General features: G+C 36.8%; 1 protein-coding gene and 2 long non-coding RNA genes across 4 annotated transcripts; all 3 read right to left on the bottom strand.

The window, feature by feature from the left end:
- On the bottom strand, nt 2439–3105 carry LOC110270687 (probable methyltransferase PMT13). The gene is made up of 2 exons (XM_021120186.1): nt 2937–3105; nt 2439–2808 (listed from the first exon to the last, which is right to left on the bottom strand). Exons 1-2 carry the CDS (start codon nt 2969–2971, stop codon nt 2559–2561), a joined length of 285 nt encoding a protein of 94 aa, XP_020975845.1. The 5' UTR covers nt 2972–3105; the 3' UTR covers nt 2439–2558.
- On the bottom strand, nt 4807–7961 carry LOC110271107. 2 transcript variants are annotated; one of them, XR_002361255.1, is made up of 7 exons: nt 7832–7961; nt 7068–7356; nt 6620–6820; nt 6059–6116; nt 5856–5940; nt 5384–5665; nt 4807–5075 (listed from the first exon to the last, which is right to left on the bottom strand). It is a non-coding gene; the product is annotated as an uncharacterized LOC110271107 (long non-coding RNA). The 2 variants fall into 2 exon arrangements; XR_002361254.1 differs by lacking the exon at nt 4807–5075 and having other exon boundaries at nt 5255–5665.
- On the bottom strand, nt 21006–21550 carry LOC110270686. Its single transcript, XR_002360329.1, has 2 exons — nt 21363–21550; nt 21006–21074 (listed from the first exon to the last, which is right to left on the bottom strand). It is a non-coding gene; the product is annotated as an uncharacterized LOC110270686 (long non-coding RNA).

Here is a 24699-nt window from a genome sequence, read left to right as displayed (position 1 = left end):
TAATTTTCGGCACAAAAACATTAATAAAATACTGATATAGATAATCAAATATTGTGTTGAAACTTGTAAAACGACATCGTTTTAATTTTAGCATTCAAATAGTCCAAAAACAATGTCAAATAATTATTATTTGTTTTAGGAGAAAAAATTTTAATAAATACTACTTATGTTTTTTTGAGGTTATTTGAAACGACATCGAGTCCAACGCGATATCCACTACGTTAATGTTTGGTTAACATTTTTGTGTCAAATTATTCTAGGAACTAAGATGATTAACATTCGCAAAGTTTAGAAACTAAATAGAAGTAACTAAAACTTAAAGAACTAAAGTAAAGTTTGCTTGCAAATTGAGGAACTAAATTAAGTATTATCTCAATTTGTTAAGGATAGATAAAACTTGAACATGTAAAACCTTATAAAGTTTTAACATTAGAGAATAATATTTGGTATATTACTATATAAAGCACATACATGGTGTGAATAAACAAGAATTGAATTATATTTAAAAGTAAAAATCTACTATAAGACAACCAGCGGATCTGGTGATTTATCGCAAAAGCTGCAGTTATTTCCTATATGCACCAAAATTAGCATGTTAAAGTGTAACTAAATATACTTGGCAGTTAAACTAATTAAATAACACAAATTTTTGTTTTTTTATTCTTTCCTCATGCATCTTAATCCTTAGGTGTAACAATCTTTGCACAATTTTACTAAAAATCAAGAGATGAGTTATAGAGTACGTACATTGTTAATTGTTGCTTGAAACTAATAAAGATAGCCTGTGATTGTCATATTATTGCTAAAAACTACTCAAATATAATGATTACTTACATTTCACTTCAAAGTTTTAATTTATATATATGCAAATTGGATATGTAATTAGTAATTACGCCTAAACATGCTAATGTAATTATTTAGGCTTGTGTCACAGGAAATAACTATTACAAATACTTTAGTTTTAACAAAGTAATATAATGATACTAGTGGAGAGAACGGTGTGAGGAGAGGAAAAGGTGGTTCAAGGTAATTATCTTAGAGTGCATACAGTGGATACGACGGATGTGTTTAGGGCAGAGGACCATAAAGTGTAGAAAGTGTCCTTTAAGGATAAGGTTGTCGGAGCGACAATCTCCAAGACCTTTGTGGTGGCCGAATTTTCGGATAGTTATTGCATGGAAAAGTCTAGGGGACCAGCAACTTTGTTAAATTCTGACCAGCATGTAACCAACAAAGAAAAGTGAGCCATTAGATAAAATCTCACACCATTAAAACCATCATTGATGACTATTTGATAGCTACAAATCACAAAAGTTGCTGACCTCCTAGCATTCCTCTTATTGCATGGCTATCGTTATAAGAAAACAAGAAAATTGATAACTACTTAACGAGAGCATATTTTCACATATTTTCTCGTTTAGCAATCCTTCAATGTCATCGACAAATTTTTGCTGGATTTCAATTTCTTTTGAATTAATACCGATGTGACTTATCCTGTTGTTACGATGAACCCACACAATGTAATCTCTTTAAAATCCCTTACTTAATTATTAGATGATTATAAATTTCATTCTTTTCCCCCCAACTAAAGTCGTTACCGAAGATTCTTGTTAGTCTAGAGAGGAGAGAGTTGAATTTATGACATTCTTTTAATCTTGAATAATAACTCCTCAAACTAGAAAATGAAACTTTGTTTTTGTTTTGTCTGCGAGATTGATTATGTAAGAGACAATTTTATTTTGTCTCATAAATCGTAAAAAATAGAATCATGATAGAAAAGAAGAAGATGACACAGCCATATCTCCCACAACTAGAAAATTACTTATTACAGACATATTTGGTCTTTATTATAGACGGATTTTTGGTTACCGACGGATTTCGTCCCTCTGTAAAAGCTTCGTCGAAAATTATTTACCGACAGATTTTTTTCCGTCGGTAATTTACCGACAGATTTTTTTCGTTACTGATAGAATTTCCCTTGGTAATCGTCCCCCTCTTTCGCGCTAAAACGTCAAATTTTTCGACGGATTTTCTGTCAGTAATTTACCAACAGATTTTTTTCCGTTATCGACAAATTTTTTTGTCGGTAACTAGTGTCAAATTTTTCGACAGATTTTTTGTCGATAATTGGAACCTAGGAAAGCATTTTCAAATCTAAATACAGACGAAAAATCCGTCTGTAAATCCGTAAGTAAGGTAAAACAGTATATTTTTTAGATTTTTTCATTGCAAAATAAACCTATTTTCATACAAAATATCCCCAATCCAAAAAAGTTGATTGCTTATTATTGAATTTGATATGCTTCTAAAAATTAGCAATATCAGTAAATATGTAAATCACGAATTTTACTCATTTATAGAAAAAATGAAACCTCTGATGACAAGAAAAAATGAAACCTATTTGATCTTTATCCCCAGTCTTTACATCTTTTTAGTTCTCTCATATCCACCTGACTTTCTCCTTTATATAAACACTGAAAACCTAATGCCTTTGATGTACAAAAGATAGCTTTGAAACACTTAGCCTCAAAACAGTGAGAAAAAAGAAAAAATTTCACCTAAATTACAAAGTTGTCAATGAGATCTACTATGAGAATTAGAGCTAGCTTCCAGAAGGTCTTGGTTGCAACTAGGATTTTATCTCTGCCATGTGATTCGGGTTCTTTATCGTATATGGTAGGCCTCCACCTCACTGTGCGAGCAATGCGAGCTACTTTGTCAATGGCTTCAGGGGAATCCCTCACTACAACAGTTCCTTCTGGCTGCAATATTCGGTCGATCTCCACCATCAAATCAATAAGGTTACATCTGCAATGAAGCAAATAGAGTGGCCCATCATTGATACAAACTATGATTAATAGATTATCATTTAGCACCTTAACAGATTGAGATTTAAGTTCAACCTAAGAATGTGGTTATCAAACTTAAATGTTCACCTTAAACTACTGGAGTTTAAGTAAACTTGGATCATTGAATTCAACTCGTAAACTCGATTTTGGAGACCTAAACGATTTATGAGTTCACTTCCGAGCTAGATGACCTTGTAGGAAACAGACACTCAAGGCATCTCGGAACTAACAATTCAGTAAACAACACAAGTTGATCCATATTGTATTTTTTATCAAATCATTCCAGCTAGAACAATTAACGTTTTATGTGTTTTTATCAAGGCAAGCCTGATGAGCAGATAATTTATACGCTTTTTGGCATTATTTTTAGATAGTTTTTAGTATGATTTAGTTAGTTTTTAGTATATTTTTATTAGTTTTTAAGCAAAATTCACATTTCTGGACTTTACTATGAGTTTGTGTATTTTTCTGTGATTTCAGGTATTTTCTGGCTGAAATTGAGGGACCTGAGCAAAAATCTTATTCAGAGGCTGACAAAGGACTGCAGATGCTGTTGGATTCTGACCTCCCTGCACTCGAAATGGATTTTCTGGAGCTACAGGAGTCCAAATGGTGCGATCTCAACTGCGTTGGAAATTAGACATCCAGGGCTTTCCAGCAATATATAATAGTCCATACTTTGCTCAAAGATAAATGACGTAAACTGGCGTTTAACGCCAGTTCCATGTTCCATTCTGGCGTTAAACGCCAGAAACAGGTTACAAGTTGGAGTTAAACGCCCAAAACAGGTTACAACCTGGTGTTTAACTCCAGAAACAGCCTAGGCACGTGTAAAGCTCAAGTCTCAGCCCCAGCACATACCAAGTGGGTCCTGGAAGTGGATTTCTGCACTATCTATCGTAGTTTACTCATTTTCTATAAACCTATGTTACTAGTTTAGTATTTAAACAACTTTTAGAGATTTATTTTGGACCTCATGACATTTTTTTACACATTTCATATTGTATTTCTGACGGCATGAGTCTCTAAACCCCATGGTTGGGGGTGAGGAGCTCTGCTGTGTCTCGATGAATTAATGCAATTACTTCTGTTCTCTATTCAATCACGCTTGTTTCTATTCTAAGATACTCGCTTGTACTTAACCGTGATGAATGTGATGATCCGTGACACTCTTCATCATTTTCAACCTATGAACGCGTGCCTAACAACCACTTCCGTTCTACCTTAGATTGAGTGTGTATCTCTTAGCCTCTTGGTTCATGATCAGAGTCTTCGTGGTATAGGCTAGGACTATTGGCGGCCATTCCTGAGATCCGAAAAGTCTAAACCTTGTCTATGGTATTCCGAGTAGGATCTGGGATGGGATGACTGTGACGAGCTTCAAACTCACGAGTGCCGGGCGTAGTGACAGGCGCAAAAGGATCAATGGATCCTATTCCAACACGAGTGAGAACCGACAGATGATTAGCCGTGTGGTGACAGCGCATTTGGACCATTTTCACTGAGAGGACGGATGGTAGCCATTGACAACGGTGATCCACCAACATACAGCTTGCCATGGAAAGGGCCTTGCGTGTGTGAAGAAGAAGACAGTAGGAAAGCAGAGATTCGAAAGACAGAGCATCTCCAAATCCTCAATCTATTCTCTATTACTGCATAACAAGTACTATTTAATTTATGCTTTTTTACTTTTCATAAATATAATCACTCTTATCATTGATTTCCTGACTAAGAATTACAAAATAACCATAGCTTGCTTCAAGCCGACAATCTCTGTGGGATCGACCCTTACTTACGTAAGGTATTACTTGGACGACCCAGTGCACTTGCTGGTTAGTGGTACGAGTTGTGAAAAGTGTGATTTATAATTCGTGCACCAAAGCCCTACAAATGTCTAACTATTCAAACTAACGTAACCAAGTTGCAGAAGTAGATCATCTGTTTTTACTTTCGTTTTGAATTTTAAGAATTTAAAATATGCATCCAAATTAATGATATAAAACACTTTGATTTTGGATAGGAAAAGAGATATGTACAAAGATAGGAGCATCAGACAGCAATAGCCAAAAGTTAGTTGAGGCAGTTATTAGTCGATTAAAATTTAAATCACATCACGCTGTTCCCTAGAATGCGTCATCACAACTGGGAAACAATAGATAAAACAAGAGGCTATGATGACCGTACCTTCTTTTGCCAGAAGATGGATCTTTTGAGAAAGGTTCACACCTGAGAACAATAACAAAACGTCTCAAATCCAAAACACTAACCCGTTGAAAATTGTAATACATGTTAATGATAATGAAAATTTTTGCCAAAAAGAAGGGTCCTAATTAAAGAAACAAAACAAGTTAGAGTATAGATGTACTTGAGTTATTTTTCAGAAAGACGGATAATAATAATAATTATCATTAAGACATTTACTACGAAAGGTTTGCAGATTTGCCACACTATAGAAGACAAAATATTGAACTCCAAAGGCTCTTTCCGATATCCCCTTAAGTGAAAATACATGAAATTCTGAGCATAGAACTTACCAATTATGATAGACTCCTATAAGACCTGTGTCAAAGACCACATCAAGACTTGATGGCTTGCAGGCTGGTAATACATTTATAACCCACACAGGATCATATTTTAGTGCTGCCACAAAACTCCCAAACAATGCATTCATGTCCATCACATTTCGTATGGCTGGAGTTCCCAACTTAATGTTCAGAGAATGTTTATAGTAAGCAACCCTTCTCACCCACCATTTAGTGTCAGCCTCATAGACATCAGCACCATTCATCAGGAGTGTCGATCGAGGAGGTTTTGCACTAAATCCATTTGAAATAAGTTTATCATCTATGTAATATTCCAATTCTTGTCAATATATTCCAGTAAGTCGTGTTCATCACTCAATAAAAGTGCAGTTCATTATTTAACTTATCAATTAATTCAATTTTCTAAGCCAAATGCACACAAAATAGGGAACATTATGGAAAAGAATAGGAATGCATCACGTACCTCTTCCATAGTCTTCCCTATAATTTCAGATGGCAATTTGGGAGGAGGAGTAGCAGCAACTGAAATGCTGACAGTTGAAGTAGTTCTAAGTGACAAAAATATTAACATATTAGTAAAAGTTATGAATTAAAGCCTAAAAAAATCAAAAAGAAAAAAAAAAAAAGAAATACTTCGAATGCAAATAAGTTGCAATTACGTCATACCTTGAGCAGTTGGTCAACATGGCAAAGTATAGCTAATCAATAAAGTGTCGTTGTATTCCTAACAGGAAAAGAAGATAACATAAACTTCATAAATTTACATAAGTAATTAATTATGCTACCTTACATAAATTTTTATAATATAGGTCCCTAAAAAAGCGCAGCACGGCATACAAGCATTCCACATTAACATAAAGTCCGAAAAAAGACAGCACAAAAAAAAAGAATAATGTAGGTAGTCTAACCTGATCTTGATAATTGCATCAGGTAAACTAGTGACTTTGAGGTCACATGGAGATAACTTAACCATTGCTCCAAGGTTTTCTTCAAATTATAGGACCTTAATTGAAAACTTTTATATAATATAAGACTTCATTACAAACTTCTAAATTTTAAGGACCTAACTGAAAATACATTGGAACTATAATAAAATGACCCCAAAAAGTATTTTAACCTTTTTTTTCTCCATTAATTGTTATATTACTCTCTTCGTGAGTCAAGCAAGACTTTAAATTTAAGGTATAAAAGTTTATAGAATGAAATTTTTAGTGTTGCTAACATTACCATTCTCTATTTTCATGATACTTTGGAGCATTATTTCCATCTTTGTCTTCATATCATGACTATCATCCATATGGGCACTACAAGTGTAAGCTCCCTGTATATATCGCATGCAAATCTGCATATCTTTTAAGCGAATTCAAGCTTACCATCTGATATCCTACAAATAGCCAGACGCATCAGTTCTCCAATCAAATCTGCAAGCTGTAAGAAAATGTTCAGCACCTTCAAAAAACAGCGTGGGGAAAAATCACAATTTGGTTTAAAGCATACTTCATGTTCTATAAAAATCATATAACTGTATTTAAAAGAAGGCCAACATAATTGGTTATATTCATTACAAACAAATCAAGCACTTGTAATAATCTCTTTGAATGGCAACATATTGTTATATGATATTAGTATATGTGTTATATTTACTAATATTCTATTAACAGCATAAATAACTCACTTTTTTATCTCGTCAAGCGTCAAAAGCATTCCATTTTTACAGAAACCGCAGAAAGTAGCTGCTTCAACATACTCTTGTTCACCAAAGGCATGTATCAGATGAAAGTATTTTTGTCCTCAACCAATAAAAAAGTTACATTAATCATACCCCAGGTGAGTATGCTCGTCGTAGCTTCCAAAAATCAGTACCCTGCAATTCTTTGACTAATTGAGACATGTGCTAATTTGTCACTGTTGCTAGATCCTTTTCAGCTTTCTGAAGTACTTCCTCTTTATTATACTTACTCATCCTAGTTAAGACATTAAAATAAAGTATTGCCAATAATATAAAAAAGATCAACATTACATGAAAGAGTGAATCAGTAGCCATCACAAGTAGATTTTGGTTTCACATTTCTTATATATATATACTCATGCTATTCACATATTAATTAAAGAACAAAGGAAAGCAAGGGATATGTATAAAGTATGAATATGAGGATAATATGATTATTAAGATAAACTTACTGGTAATAGAAAATACAATCATAGTAGTAAATCCAAGGAACAAAATGAGAAGTTGAGTCAGATGATTAATTGAAAGTATATATAATAAAGCATTGGCAAAAATAATCAAAACAAAGGCCGCATATCAATCATGTTTATGTAATTTAGCTGATTCGAGTCAGCCCTTGAATTAGTTGAAGATCCTAAAATATCCACCCAATCATTCCACAAGGCCCAAGAGAGAAACAAACAAAGAAGAATGGAAAAGCGATAACTAACCTCTGAACTTGAAATATGACTTTTTTTTGCTGTTCATTGTTACTTTACGACTTGCTTTAACCATTCTTTCACATTTCTCATTCTACAAACATAAGTTACAAACAATGAGCAGCATATACAGAACATGCACGGCTTCAAAGTATGAATAGTAAGAAATTCAAAACAATTTTAGCTACGAATCAACAATTTTTAGTAATTATGAGTGGATTAAGCATCAGATGATTAATATTTGGTTTAATTACTCTGTTGGTCCTTATAATTTCATAAAATTTTCAATTAGGTCCCTATACTTTTTTTCTTTTTAATTGGGTCCCTGCAGCAAATTTTTTTTTCAATTAAGTCCCTCTTAATATAATTAGCTTAATTTTATAAGGACCCAACTAAAAAAAAAAGAATTGGTACAGAGACCTAAATAAAAGAAAAAAAGTGTAGGGACCCAATTAAAAAAAAATTTGGTGCAATGACTCAATTAAAAGAAAAAAAATTATAGGGACCTAATTGATAATTTTGCGAAACTATAAGGACTAGCAGAGTAATTAAACCTTAATATTTAAGTTCCCTTTGTAGAAAATCCTTCTCCAAAAGTCCAAAACCTAGCAATTTCGAATAAAATAAACTAATCACTATGTCTTATTACCGATTGAAGTGAATGAAAGAAAATAGAACATAGGAACTAGAACAAGAAAATAGCAATAGAAGAGAAAGAATATTAGGGTTACCTGCACGCCTGAGGCGAGATCAAAGAGAGAAACGCATCAATTGAGCAACACACGGCGAGAAATGCACTAGTGATTTCTGTGAGAATAACTTTGATCGAGAAATTAAAACAAGTAGCGCATAAATTCGAATAAGGGAAAGAAGAGTGTGAATCTCAGAAAGAAATAGAGAAATGGAAGACGTATGGTTTAAAAATCTCGAGAGCGACATCGGAAAGGTAGAAAGAGTGAATGCAGGACTGCAGGAGAAGGTGAAGGCGATAAAGACGGAGGTGACAAAGACGGTGGCGGGGAAATGCGTATTAGGGTTCGAAAGGGAATGACGCGAGCAACACACAGAAAAGAGCCGGGAAAGAGGTGTGACGGAGTTTTGGGGCGATGGAAGTTCAGTGCAATGGAAGTTGGGTGTGAGTGTGTGACGGCGGCGCAAGGTGCGATGGCGGTGCAAGGCTGAGAGGCGCCACCGATGGAGCACTTGGAGGGGATGGTTGTGGAGGCGCGGGGAAGAGATATGTGAAATGAGGAGGAGCTTGTAAAGCAAATTTATTTTAATAATTTCGATAGAATATTTTAAATTACATAATTTAATAAAACGTAGTATTTTTGTTCATTTAATTACAGACGAATTTTCTGTCGGTAACTATTTCCTACAAAAAAATTAATTTTTCCGACAGAATTATCGACGGATTCTCTTTTTCGTCTGTAATTTATGCTAATTCATTTTTTTGTTTCCAACAAAAATCTCTCGCAAATTCTGTCTATATTTTCGTGGGATAAAATCTGTCGAAAATATCCGTCTGTAATAACTAATTTTCTAATAGTGTCCTGGTTCAGCTACCTTGTGGAATGCAATCTACATCCACTCTCCATCATAACATTGGTAGAATTTTCATTATCTTTTCAAGTATTACATACACCAATTTCCAAGAATTTAACCTAATTTTATTAAGGACAAATCAAGCTTCAACCCAAACTTGACTTGGCTAGGCAACTTTTTAACTCTCAACACACACTATAAAGAAATGCGGCAGATAGCGGTGGGGATTTAGCGGTTGGTGTGACGGATTGGGGAGGGGATTCTAAAAGCTTCTTATTTTGCAACGGTTTTGCTTTAACTGCCGCAAAATGTCTATTTTGCGGCGGTTAATGAAGCAGTCAATACTAGATACTCTGTTAGCAGCGGCTTTCTCCCAACCGGCGCAATATGTTTTTATCTCGAATTTTTATGTTTAAACATTGCCGTGTAAAATCTACTTAAGTTCTCACTATTTTTTTTTAAAAAATATGTTTCAAACACTGTTACTTAATGCATTACTTACATTTTCATATTTGTATTACGTAAAAAATTATTATTGAATTAAAAAACATATATTGATCAATAATGTGCACAAATTTACGAATTAGGTTTCCTCATGTACTATCAGCGCATTTTAAGTTTGCATTCGAACATAAATGTTAAAGAAAAAATCAAGTCAATGTCTGGATTTATAAAGTCAAAACAAAGTTCAATAGAGCATAAAGATCAGAATTCTTAAAGTAGACAAACACGTAATGAGCCAAAATTTCTCTTCAACATCGTATTGACCTGGCCAGAAATACCCAGTCACAAATCTACCGCTTTCACGTGATAACGGATATGATAAGTCATCTCCAAAACATGGCTTTTTGTTCAGATTGAAGCTCCTTTTTGCAGCATGTACATCATCTTCTCTTTGTTGGGTGTATAAAATTTCATTGTATTCATTCGAAATCTTATTGAGCTCAAACTACATGAAGATGTCAATTCCACCGGAGGAGATAGCATCAAATCGTCTTCCGAATCAGTGTTTGTCCCATCTAGAGTGTCATTAACTATTTCGCCTGAATATTCTGCTGACACTGAAAATATCAACATACATACAACAATCTAAGTCTACTCAAAAGAAAATGATAACTCACAGGTCATTAGCTAGTAATTAAGAAAAAAAAGGTGCGTTAAAATGGTAAGAAAAATTTAAAACTAAATAAAAAAAAATTAACAACTACCATCTCCTTTGTCGATAGTTTGGATAAATTTCTTGAAAAGAAGCTCTGTAATTTTCTCTTTTGAAGCAATATCCAACTCAACAACATGCATGTTTCTAAAGTGCGTCTGCATCATAATAAAATGTATAGTTCATGGTCTTTTTTGTAAAGCATACTGTTTCTATATGATGCACTTTCTATGCTAGATATTTATTTTTAACCTTTAATTCAGCAAGTATGTCTTCAGAGGTCCTACCAGCTACACATGTCACAAAAACATACCCAAATTTTTTCTCATACAGTAATCCCCATTCATGAAGTTCCTACAAATTTGAACATTAACATAACAACTATTATTGCAGCAAATTTGTTAGCATATATCAACTTAAAATATATATTATTCAAATATAGTTTAACTCAAATTTTTAAGGGTATGCCTAACCGATGGTGCGGTGTTTATAACCCACAAACTAACCGGCAAGTGCACTGGGTCGTACCAAGTAATGCCTCAGGTGAGTGAGGGTCGATCCCATGAGGATTGAAAGGCTAAACAACAATGGTTGATTAATTTACTTAGTTAGGCAAATAGAAAATAGTGTTTGAGAGTTCAAAGACATTAAACAATAGCAAGAATATTAAGGAAAGACAAGTAAACAAGTGGGGAATAAAATATTGAGAAACAATTAAGGCTTCAGAGTTATCTATTTTCCGGATTGACTTTTCTTATTAATTTATTTTAATCATGTAAGATTTAATTCATGGCAACTATATGTGACTAGACCCTAATTCCTTAGACATTCCTAGTCTCCTCTAAAATTCATCAACAACCAATTCCTTGGTTAATTAATTCTAATTAGGGGGTGAAGTTCAATTCTAGTTATATGCCACAAAAATCCTAATTACCCAAATATAAAAGGATTATATGTCACGTATCCTGTTAAATTCAGATAAACTAAAAATTTGGGAGTTGTTTTCAAGCTGCAGTTCAAGTAAAGAGCTTTTCCAAGTTATACAAAAACTCAATTAGAAAGAGGGTCATACTTCCGTTCCACCCAATTTCATAAAATAAAGAACGAAAACAATTCTTAAATATAAATCAAAACATGAATTAAAATAGAAAAACAATAAAATCAATCCATACAATAGACAGAGCTCCTAACCTTAACAGTGGAGGTTTAGTTGCTCATGGTTCTGAGAGAAAATAAGGATTCTCAAAAACTGTAAATTGTGAATGGAATAATGTTGTGTTCGAATCACCCTGTTGGAATTCCCTTTTTTATCTAATCCTAATTAATTTAAAATCTATCTTCTAAAACTAAAATAATATATTTTCCTCTTTTATAATAAAATTAAAGTTTTAAATCAGAATTAATTAAAGCAATCAACATGTCTTCAATTGATGGATGGAGACCACTTGCTTCGCAGGTCCACGCCTAACTTGGAGTGGGTATAACCATTCTTGTGTGAATCTGAATCTTTGCTATCCCCTGGCTCTAGTCTGTGTTTCTGGGCCGAAAACTGGGTCGAAACTCGGCCTGAAATCGTCCCCAGCGTTTTCTGCGTTTTTTGCATGTCACGCATATCACGCGTACGCGTCAGTCACGCGTACGCGTCGATGGTCTTTTTCGCGTGTCACGCGTACGCATCTGGTACGTGCACGCGTCACTGAGCAACTTCAATTTTCATGCGTACGCGTCAGGTACGCGCACGCGTCGCCATGGATAGCTCTTAATCACGCGTACGCGTCAGGCACGCGCACGCGTTGCTCCTCGCTGGTAAGCTCATTGGTTTCTTCTCTTTCTCTGCAGAAACTCTATCAAATCCATCCGAATGCTACTTAAAATGAATAAAATTGCACAAGACTTAAAGTAGCATCCATAGTGGCTAAAAGATAATTAATTCTTGATAAAACTTAACAAATTAAGTGCAAATTCACTAGAAAAAGATAGGAAAGATGCTCACGCATCACAACACCAAACTTAAATTGTTACTTGTCCTCAAGCAACCAAACTAATATAGGCTTAGAATGTGAATTTGCATGAGAAGGAGAGTTTGATTAAGCTCATATCTCTTCTTATAGTGGGGTTTACAACTGCAATCCTGAATAGTTTTGGCATCTCACTCTCCTTTGAATCAGAAGGATGTCAGTGTCATTCGGAATTAGAATTCGGATAATATTATGAATTCTCTGATATTTTGTAACTAAATTTAACCCTTGAACACAGCTTTTTTTTTTCTTTTCTTTGGTGCTTTGCACCTTGAGTCTAGCCATGACTTTAAATGTTTTGTCTCAAGCTTTACTTGACACAGAAACACCACAAGCACTTAATTGGGAAAATCTTTTTGGAGTTTTTGATTTTTCTTTCAGCTACTCCCAGACAGTGGTGCTCAAAGCCTTTGGCATACTCTTCTAATTGCAATTGGTCTTGACTCTAAATGTTTTGTCTCAAGGATTACTTGACACAAGAACACCACAAGCATATAACTAGGGAAACAACTCTTTGAGCTTTTAATCATGTCTGACCTCCCTAGTCATTGATGCTCAGAGCCTTGGACCTTGCTTCTTTTTTTCATGCTGTTTCTTTTGCTTCAAGGATTAAGTTTTTGTTTGTTTCAGAGAAGTCATAATAATTCTCTAAATCCCTGTTCCTTGTACATTAATATTCTTTGATTCAATTTTAAATATGCACTGTTCATGTCATGCATTCAGAATCACAGAAAATACCACCACATTTAAGTGAATAAGACTACTCTTCAATATAAACTCAATTTCTCATGCAATATATCACTTCTTTTTCTTTTTCTTTTTAGATTCAAGTTTAGTGAGTGGTACATGAGACATATAACATAATGAATCTAATTCTAAAAACTAAAAATACTGAAGATCATGCAGGCAATCAAAGCAACAAAAAACAGAAAACAATAAAATAAGAACAGAAGAGAAATAGAATGAAAGGAACTCAACCACCTTAGTTATGCTGGTGGCCATCTCATTCCTCCATGAAGAACACTCATCTCCCTTTTGTGCTATTAAAATAAGCAGAAAAGCCATAAGCGAAACGACAACACCAAACTTAAAGGTTTGCTTGTCCTCAAGCAAAGAAGAACTTAAAACAAAAACAAATATTATGAGGAAAGAATAATAAAAGGATAAATGAATAAGAGAGAATGAGGATTGGGGGGTGGATGAATTGAAATCAGGCGCTGGGGGGTTTAATTTGGGCGTCGTACGCGACGCGTACTCGTAAGGCACGCGTATGCGTGGATCGCGCTTATTTCAAGCGACGCATACGCGTCAGGGACGCGTACGCGTGGACCTGGTTTGTGCGAATCACGCGAAGGCGGCCGCATGCACGCACAACTCTCTGCTCGCGCACTGGGAATCAAAATTTTCAGACGACATGTGCGCGTCATCCACGCGCACGCGTGGACAGCTGTTTGGGGAAGGACGCGCACGCGTCAGGGACGCGTACGCGTGATCAACTTTGTGCCTCTAGCACACTTCCAGCCCCAAGCCATCATAACTCTATGCCATGCACCCATTTACGTTAATATTTCAAGGTCACGCGTATACGTCAGGGACACATACGCGTGGGTGGCCAATTGCGCAAACGACGCGCACGCGTCAGGGACTCGTACGCGTGATGCGGCTTATGCGCCCAGCATGGTTCCAGCCCCACTCCTGCTCAACTCTCTGGCCAATTTTATTTTTCACGCACACACATATGACGCGTACGCGTCAGCGATGCTTGCACGTCGTGTGCTCGTTTTTTTAAATATGTGTGTGTGTGTCGCCTGGAGTGTTCGGTTCCTGTTATAAAATAGCTGCATGATCAGAAAAACAGTAAAAACTCAATAAAAGATCAAATAAGTACTAAAACTACTACTACGAAAAATAACTAAGGATACAAAATTATCCGGTTGCCTTCCGACAAGCGCTTCTTTAACGTCAGTAGCTTGACGGTCAGTTCTGCTAATTCAGCAGATGAGCGGACCTCTGGCAATCGATCTCGCCTCCAAGATAGTGTTTCAACCTCTGGCCATTTACTGTAAATTTTCTGTCAGAATTCTCCTCCTGTATTTCCACATAACCATATGGTGAAGCTCTGGTAACTACAAACGGTCCTGACCACCAAGATTTTAGCTTTCCGGGAAAGAATGGTGAAGCTCTGGTAACCACAAATGGTCCTGACCACCGGGATTTCAGCTTTCTGGGAAAGAGTTTGAGCCTTGAATTATACAGAAGCACTCTCTGTCCTGGCTCAAAGACTCTGATGGCAATCTTCTTATCATGCAGTAACTTGGTTCTCTCCTTATAGAGCTTGGCATTCTCATAGGCTGAACATCTGAATTCATCAAGCTCATTCAACTGAAGCATTCGCTTGATTCCTGCAGCTTCTGAATCAAGATTCAGATATCGGATTGCCTAGTAAGCTCTATGTTCCAACTCAACTGGTAAGTGACAGGCTTTGCCATAGACCAACTGATAAGGGGACATGCCAATAGGAGTCTTGTAAACTGTCCGGTATGCCCAGAGAGCATCATCAAGCTTCCTAGACCAGTCATTTCTTGAAACACTGACGGTCTTCTCTAAAATCCGCTTAAGTTCCCTGTTGGAAACTTCAACCTGTCCACTTGTCTAAGGGTGATAGGGGGTTGCCACTTTATGACAAACTCCATATCTCTGCAGAAGAGAGTCCAGCTGTCTGTTGTAGAAGTGGCTTCCACCATCACTAATGAGTGTCCTTGGGACACCAAACCGGCTAAAGATATATCTCTGAAGAAAGCTCATTACCACCTTGGCATCATTGGTGGTTAGAGCCACAGCTTCCACCCACTTGGACATATAATCAACTGCCACTAGAATATAGTTGTTTGAATGTGAGGGTAGGAAAGGTCCCATGAAATCAATACCCCACACATCAAACAACTCAACCTCAAGAATCCCCTGCTGTGGCATTTCATGGTTGGCAGGGAGATTTGTGGCTTTTTCACATCTGTCACAGTGCTTCACAAATGCTCTTGAGTCTCTGAAGAGAGTCGGCCAGTAAAACCTGCTCTGAAGGACTTTTGTAGCTATCCTTTCACCACCAAAGTGGCCTCCATACTCAGAACCATGACAGTGCCAAAGAATCTACTATTTTTTTTTCATCTGGGACGCATCTCCGGATGATACCATCTGAACACCTTTTAAAAAGGTATGGTTCCTCCCAAATGTAGTACTTTGCATCAGTCAATAGCTTCTTCACTTGTTGCCTACTATACTCCCTTGGAATAAAATTCATGGCCTTATAATTTGCAATGTCTGCAAACCATGGAGCCTGCTGAATGAGGAATAATTGCTCATCTGGAAATGTCTCAGTCACAGCTGTGGATGGTTGTACTCCTGCTTCAGGCTCAATTCTGGAGAGATGGTCAGCTACTTGATTTTCTGACCCTTTCCTGTCTTTTATCTCAATATCAAACTCCTGAAGAAGCAACACCCATCTGATTAATCTTGGTTTGAAGGTACTTCAAAGCAGCATGATCAGTATAAATAATAACCTTAGAACCAAGTAAATAGGACTTAAACTTATCAATAGTATACACAACAGCTAATAATTCCTTTTCTGTAGTTGTGTAATTCTTTTGGGCATCATTTAGCACACGACTGGCATAGTAAATAACATGTACAAGCTTACCATGCCTCTGTCCTAAAACAGCTCCTATAGCAAAGTCACTGGCATCACACATCAACTCAAATGGTAAATCCCAGTCAGGGGGAGCTATAATGGGAGTAGAGGTAAGGTTTGCTTTCAGAGTTTCAAAAGCATGCAGACAATCAGAATAAAAAACAAAAGGAACATCAGCAACTAACAGGTTGCTTAAAGGTTTAGCAATTTTAGAAAAATCCTTTATAAATCTTCTATAAAATCCTGCATGACCTAAGAAACTCCTGACTGCCTTAACATTAGTTGGTGGTGGTAATTTTTTAATTACCTCCACCTTTGCTCTATCAACCTCAATTCCCTTACTTGAAATCTGGTGTCCAAGGACAATACCTTTTGTAACCATAAAATGACATTTTTCCCAATTTAAAACAAGGTTTGATTCTTGACACCATTTCAAGACAAGAGATAAATGCTTAAGACAAGATTCAAAAGAATTACCAAAAATAGAAAAGTCATCCATAAATACCTCAATGAACTTTTCAACCATATCAGAAAAAATTGAAAGCATACACCTCTGAAAAGTTGCTGGAGCATTGCAAAGTCCAAAAGGCATTCTCTTGTAGGTAAATACTCCAAAGGGGCATGTGAATGCTATCTTCTCTTGATCTTGAGGGTCCACTGCAATTTGATTATATCCAGAATATCCATCTAGAAAACAGTAAAAAGCATGACCAGCTAACCTCTCAAGCATCTGATCAATGAGAGGCAGGGGGAAGTGATCCTTCCTGGTAGCAGTGTTGAGCCTCCTATAGTCTATACACATTCTCCATCCTGTGACTGTTCTTGTAGGAATAAGCTCATTCTCTTCATTCTTGATCATTGTCATCCCTCCTTTCTTGGGAACTACCTGCACAGGACTTACCCAAGGACTGTCAGAAATAGGGTAAATAATACATGCTTCCCATAATTTCATTACCTTTTTTGGACCACATCTTTTATAGTTGGATTGAGTCTCCTTTGTGGTTGCACAACTGGTTTAGCATCATCTTCAAGGAGGATCTTGTGCATGCACTTGGTTGGACTAATCCCCTTCAAGTCACTAATGGTCCACCCAATAGCTGTTTTATGGCTCCTAAGCACTGAAAAAAGTGCCTCTTCCTCTTCAGGCTTCAAAGAAGAGCTAATAATCACTGGATAGGAATCATTTCCACCCAAGAACACATATTTCAGAGAAGGAGGTAAAGGTTTGAGCTCAAGCTTGGGAGCTTCCTCCTCTGCTTTAGGCGTGTGAACCATAGCCTTCTGGGGTGGTGAATCATCAACTTCAACTAACTCATATTCAAGAATAGGATCCAGAATGTCATCAAGTACCTCAGCTTCCAGTACTTCTTGAACAAGCGGTTCAACCACATCAATTCTCATACACCCTTCAGAATAATTAGGGTGCTTGAGAGCTTAAAAAACATTAAAGACCACCTGTTCTTTATTGACCCTCAGGGTTAATTCACCCTTTTGCACATCAATCAGAGCTCTACCTGTAGCTAAAAAGGGTCTACCAAGAATAATAGAGAATTTTACCTCCTTTTCCATGTCTAATATAACAAAATCATCAGGAAAAATAAATGGTTCTACTTTCACAAGTAAATCCTCAACAACACCCATAGGTAATTTAATAGAAAGATCAGCAAGTTGAAGAGAAATACGAGTGGGTTTTACCTCCTCAATTTGAAGCTTTTTCATCATTGAAAGTGGCATGAGATTGATGCTAGCTCCAAGGTCACATAAAGCTCTCTGAATGGTGACATCTCCAATGGTGCAAGGAATCACAAAACTCCCTGGATCTTGCATTTTCTCAGGAAGTTTATGTTGAATAATAGCACTGCATTCCTCGGTTAACACCACGGTTTCTTGCTCCTTCCAATTCCTCTTGTTAGTCAACAATTCTTTCATAAATTTAGCATAAAGGGGGATCTGCTCAAGAGCCTCTGCAAAAGGAATATTGATCTGTAGCTTCTTGAAGACATCTAAAAATTTAGAGAACTGCTTTTCTTTGGAAACCTTCTGAAGTCTCTGAAGATATGGCATTTTTGGCTTGTATTCAGGAGCCTTTGGCAATGTAGGATACGTGTCAAGAGAGTCAGGGAACGGGTTGTCCGCACGCTTTGGAGGGGCGTGTTCCACTTCTTCCTTCTTCTCCTCTGGAGCTTTCTTTTCAACTAGCTCTTCATTGGTCCTTGTCTCAGAACCAGCTGTTTTACCACTTCTCAATTGAATAACCTTGCAATCTTCTCTTGGGTTCACCACTGTATCACCTGGAAATGTACTTGCAAACCTCTCAGGTATTTGCTTGCTCAGTTGGCCCATTTGCACCTCTAAGTTTCTAATGGAGGCTCTGGTTTCCTGCATAAAACTCCTCATCATCTCCCAATTAGAATCTTCTTAGGATTTAGAGTTTGCCTGCTGAGGTGGTTGTTGCTGCTGAGACTGAAATTGGCGGTTATTGTGATTGTTCTGTTGAAAGCTGCCATGAGAATTATTGTTGAAATTCTGAGGTCTCTGAGGTTGGTCCCTCCACCCAAAATTTGGATGATTCCTCCACCCCACTACAAGAGAATTGGGAATTTGCGGCGGTTTATTTATGGATTTGCGGCGGTTTAAAACCGCCGCAAAATGACATACTAGCGCTTCGCCAAACGTCGTGTATTAGGGGGTGGAGATTTGATTTTGCGGCAGTACTAATGAACCGCTGGCACAACTGCCGCAAATCAAGCTGACAATTTTGCGGCGGTTACAAAACCGCCGCAATTTCATACACAAGCTTAAAAGAAAAACTGACTAACTACAATAGTTTATACCATTTTTCTTTACTATAACCTATTTTCTTTACATTATATTTATTAAACTTGAGATATTAATATAAAAAATACTAAATAAATAATATTAAACTCGTAAATAATTTCAAAATGTTAACAAATATCAGATGGTGCTCAATGCTGGCCCACTATTACCAGCACTGCTAACAAATATCAGATGGTGCTTGTTTACAACCTAAACGTAAATGATTCAGAATATTCACAGCTTAGAGGATGGAAAATATTAGCAGAAATATACAAAAGGCAGAGTTAAAATCCTCATTAAAAGAACTCTTCAAGGGCATGGATGCCACTGGTGTCTATGTCAGTAACGGCTGCACAAAGAACACAAATTATAAGTTAATGCTTATAGAAAACTAACAAACCAGAACAGTATGTTCTTGCTTCATATAAAAATCAGACAAAAACCAAGGTAGACAATAGGGACACTCACGTGACATTTCAACAATCAAAAATTGGATTCTTGTTTGGTAGTCTCTTTTACCTTGTTCTTCTTCATCCATCAATTAACCATCTTAGTATCCTGAAAGAGTGAGATCCCATCACTTTCAAATCCTTTTGTAGATTAGAAGAGGGATATTAAACAATGTTTATGCAAAATATGTCAATTTGAAAGAAAGAACGAACACATCTTCTACCTTTCTTTGACAAAATTGGGGTTGGAGAAATATATTGCAGAATCAACTCTCACAATAAGTACACCTGGAACCTTACTAGCTTCTGGGTATTGATGGATGTTTTTATACATAGTTGTTCTAGGAATGTTCCCCAAGATACAAGTTCTAGGCCTTGTAAATTGTAGTAGAATCTTTGCAAAAGATATAAAAACCTGCCATAAATATTGACCAGTAGAAACTACTTCACATTTTGAAAGGATAAGATAACTAAGCATACATTAGTTAATATTTAGTACTTACAGCAATTAGAAGTCCTATCTCAACAGTGGCAAAAAACAACACCAAAGAATGCTCCCATGCAAGCAACAAAATCAAATTTATCAATCTTCCAAATCAAAATAGTTTCCTGATAGTCCACAAGGTTGATGACAGCAGAAATGATGATTGAAGAAAGAATGGCATTTGGAGTGTAACGAAAAAGGGGAGTGATGAATTCCAGGGTTAAGAACACAACTACAGACATCACAATATTAGATTCTACAGTTTGACAACCAGCCATGAAATTCACTACTGACCTAGAGAAAGAACCTGAAAGCAACAGAAAGATAGATTAGAATCTTACATTTCAATGATGAACCACAAAACAACACCATAAGATGATTATAATCCTTATTCTCTTTTATACTCCTTATTCTCTTTTATTTTAGCACTAGTAAGATGATATCATTCCTTTACTAATAAGGTTGCACAACAGTTCCTCTTCAACTATAAGTTACCCTATGGCCAAATAGATGTATCATTGTATCAGGTATTCATATTCCATATAATTCAAAGTTTCAACCCTATTTTGATTTAAAAAAAAATGACTACAAAATGTAGGTACAAGAAGACAACTCCTTACTATATCATTCACCATTTTCTTTGGTGCTTTCATTGCCCCCTCATTCATTTCGGGTTTCTCTCCACCTTCTCAATCAAGACCTAATATGAGCCTCTAGCTCCACCTATTTAATGATCGATTAGGTTTTTTGCAATATAAAAGAGATGCATTTGATTCAGTTGCAAGACAAATGTCCAGTGCAGATTTGACGTGAGAAGTAACAGGTGAATTTTTATGACAAGCAGCCTAAAAATCAATCCTAATACAAGAGAGAACAGATGTATGAAGTCCTTTAATACTATTTAAAGGAACTGAAGGATGCACTAAACGAAATAAATTACATGCACAAGTCTTCAGTAATAATATCAAAACATGCAATGTCATTTCATAAGGGATGTTATGTCCTAAAATTATTAGATCAGATTTCCTGTACCTTTGCATGCTCCAAGTCTTCCAAAAGTAAAACTCCAGCTCCTTCCCCCATGACAAATCCATCTCGGTTCTGGAATATCATAAACAGCCTAATAAGAAAAACTAAATTTTCCATAGCTCATATCCATAGAAGACAGAATTTTTGTGATAAAAAAAGAAAAGTTATATTTGTGACCATTGAAATGTTAGTTTTTAATAAACTATTCTGTTCAGATTACGAGAAAGGATACAAGACTTTCTCATCAAATCTCATTATAATTATAGTTGTATTGTTTCAAAACTAAAAAATGTTGAAAGATCAGCAATACAAAAACATGGTGAGTAGCAGCAAGAATGAGCAGGATTTTTGTTGTATTACAATGTCCCAAGGGCGTAAAGCTTTGGTAGAGTCTGTATTCCTCTATGATAGGGCTTTGCATGCCACAAAACCTCCCAAACCTGTACCAATGATTAGTGGATTCATATCAGCTAGATTTATGGCACGATAACCTTATGCAGGTGAAAAAGAATCAATAGTGAATCATACCAATGGGTATAATAGCAGCATCTGAACCACCACAAAGCCTCACATCCTGTAGGAATATTTTCATATTAAATTTATCAATACATTTTGATGCAATGACTGTATCATTACACCAAATTATCTCTGAAAAAGATAGTTATATAAATAAATAAAAGGTATAATATTGGATACAAAAAATTCACCATCCTGAGAGTAATATTAAAGCATGAATACTTACAGCTTCACATCTTATGATGTGGTTTGCTGCATTCAATATACAAATGTGAAGATAACATAGTCAAAATAAAAGCTTGGTACGAAACAAAACACCAATTTATGGTGTCCATGTAACAACAGACTAGATCCATCGCAAGTATGGCAGATCTAATATTTGTTGGTACACAAAAAGGATTCATCTTCTTCAAGAAATTAAAGTACTAAACAGGAATCAAACTTTCACAACTGCACTTATAAAATCCAAAATCTCAGAAATTAAAGTACTAAACAAGATTCATCTCATTGAAAATCCAAAATCTCTTTTCTGTACTTTATCTTTGACAAAATTTTATGAAAAACAATTTGCAAATCAAGGTTCAGGTTCATCAGGGACTTCAACAACAAACTGCTCAACAACAACCACTTTTGATTTCATGTTCAACCACAGCAACAACAAGAAAACTCAATAGAATCTACAGAGCAAGCAGAATTTCAAATCTCAGATCTAGAAATCCAATCAAAATTTCAACGTCTAGTTCCAGCATCATCAATCCCAATCTATGATATTACAACACAAGCAATTCAACTAGTAGAAGATTTAGAAGCACATATAAAATTATCTACCGCGATGGCGTTGGATAGTGATGATGCTTATGGCACCACTCGGGGCAACGGCGATGGGGAACTCACGGCCAGAAGTGGCTCCGAGGACGGTGCCGTCGCGAAGGGGAAGGTGGAGGACGAGGATCTATTGGATCGGAAACCGACACCAAAGCTGCATTGCTGGTTCACAAACGCGGCGGTTGTAGGCGGAGCAGTTGCGAGAAAGAATGTGACGAACGACGAGGTGGTAGCAAGCAGCGTGGGGGACGACGCTACCGTGAAGGGGAGGCAGAGAGCGTTTGCGACCCTTGTTGATGGAGCAATGGTGGCGAACGCAGATCTTCGGACAAGAGTGGCGATGATACGGAGGCCACCATCAAAGCCACCGCATCTGAACTCGCAAGCGGCGGTCACGGGTGGAACAGCCGCGAGCGGCAGTTGGTTCTTGGCTGTTAGAAGGGTCTCTCTTTGGCCTGAGGAGAAATTGAACGCAACTCCTTGTTGGATGATAGGAGACAAACGACAAAACACGAAGGGTGGCGGTGGGTTGAATTCAAGGGTTCAGAAATTGGGAAAAAATTGAATCAGAATGTTAATTTGGGAAAGGAAAATTTAGGCAAAATCAATCGATTAGTGTTGTTCAAACCAAAATTCAGAAGGCATAAAGATGAAATTGATGCAAAATTAATTTATCAACAGCCACTAAAATTAAATTGGGATAAGGGAGAAGAACGTACGAGATTGAGGGGAGAGGCGCCGATCTGCAACTCACAACAAGGCAAGGGGGGAAGGCTGCCGACGACGGCACTGGGACGGATGGCTGGGGAGGACGTCGACGATTGGCGTTGTTGCTCTGCTGGGCTTCGCGTGCAAAAGATGAAGCTTAATGGTGCCTATTAATTTTTGTTTGGGTATTTTAGCGAAACGAAACCCCTCTCCCCACCCCCCACACAAGGTTATTTGCTGCGGCTGGGACCCAAAACCGCCTCAAGTCAAATCAATTTACAGCGGAGCTTATTTACACAATAAGAACCGCACCAATTCAATCAATTTGCGGCAATTTGAAAAAATGCCAGCAATTTGTGGCTGCTAAGTCCCGTTTTTTTTGTAGTGCACTGATTGTATGTCTTAGAATATGGATCATTGTTGGGATTTCTAGGACCACTCCCCATATAATTGACCTGTTCAGAAGAGCATTAAGCATAGTCATCATTATCATTTTACACAAAATTACCTGTCATGTCATAAGAGGCTTCTTGAGTTGGATTTTGGGTGTTGATAGCTGAGACTTACATTCCACCCATTTGTTGAGTAAGTAGGCTTATTTGCTGAGACATAAGCTTATTCTGAGTAAGAAGAGCATTAAGAGCTTCTACTTCTATAACACCATTCTTCTGAGGGGCCTCAGAGTTAACAGAATTCCTGTTAGATGAGTATAAATATTGGTTGCTAGCAACCAATTCAATAAGCTCAATAGTATCCTTTGGTGTCTTCTTCTTGTGCAATGAACCACCTGCAGAATTATCTAAGCACATCTTGGACATTTCACCTAAGCCTTCATAAAAGATGTCTAGTTGGGTCCATTTAGAGAACATTCCGGAGGGCATTGCCTAATCAGTAGCTTGTATCTCTCCCAAGCTTCATAAAGAGTTTCACCATCCCTCTGCCTGAAGGTCTGAACCTCCACCCTAAGCTTAGTCAGCTTCTTTGGTGAGAAAAATTTAGTAAGAAACTTAGTAACAACCTTGTCCCAAGTATTCAAACTCTCCTTGGGCTAGGAATCTAGCCATAGTTTTACTCCATCCCTCAGAGCAAACGGGAAGAACATGAGTTTGTACACCTCTGGGTTCACTCCATTTGTCTTCACAGTATCACAAATCTGCAAAAAATTAGAAATAAATTGATTTGGGTCTTCATGGGGAAGACCATGATACTGACAATTTTGTTGAACCAGGGTGACCAATTGTGGCTCCAACTCAAAGTTGTTCGTAGTTATAGGAGGCACCACAATGCTTTTTCTATAAAGATCTGCAGTAGGAGCAGAGTAAGAGCCAGGCACTCTCCTTTTTTCTTCATTCGGATTTGCCACATTGGCATTAACAGCATTATTTTGATCCATAGTGGATTCTGCAGCCTTGCAAAGTCTTGCTTGTTGTAAACGTCGCCTACAAGTCCTTTCAGGTTCTGGATCAAAGTCTAACAGAGGTTCCTTGTCTCTGTTCCTACGCATAAACAAACAAAAAACAAGAAAAGGTGGGAATCTCTACGTCAGAGTGCAGAGAAGTCCCAGTGAGGTATCCTGTGTAAAATAATAAAATAAAAATACTAAAAAAAATAAATTTCGAAAATAATAACTAAAATTAAACAAAAATTT

Source organism: Arachis ipaensis, chromosome B04, assembly GCF_000816755.2.
Source record: "Arachis ipaensis cultivar K30076 chromosome B04, Araip1.1, whole genome shotgun sequence".
Taxonomy (NCBI): domain Eukaryota; kingdom Viridiplantae; phylum Streptophyta; class Magnoliopsida; order Fabales; family Fabaceae; genus Arachis; species Arachis ipaensis.
This window is presented reverse-complemented; position numbering and strand designations above follow the sequence as displayed.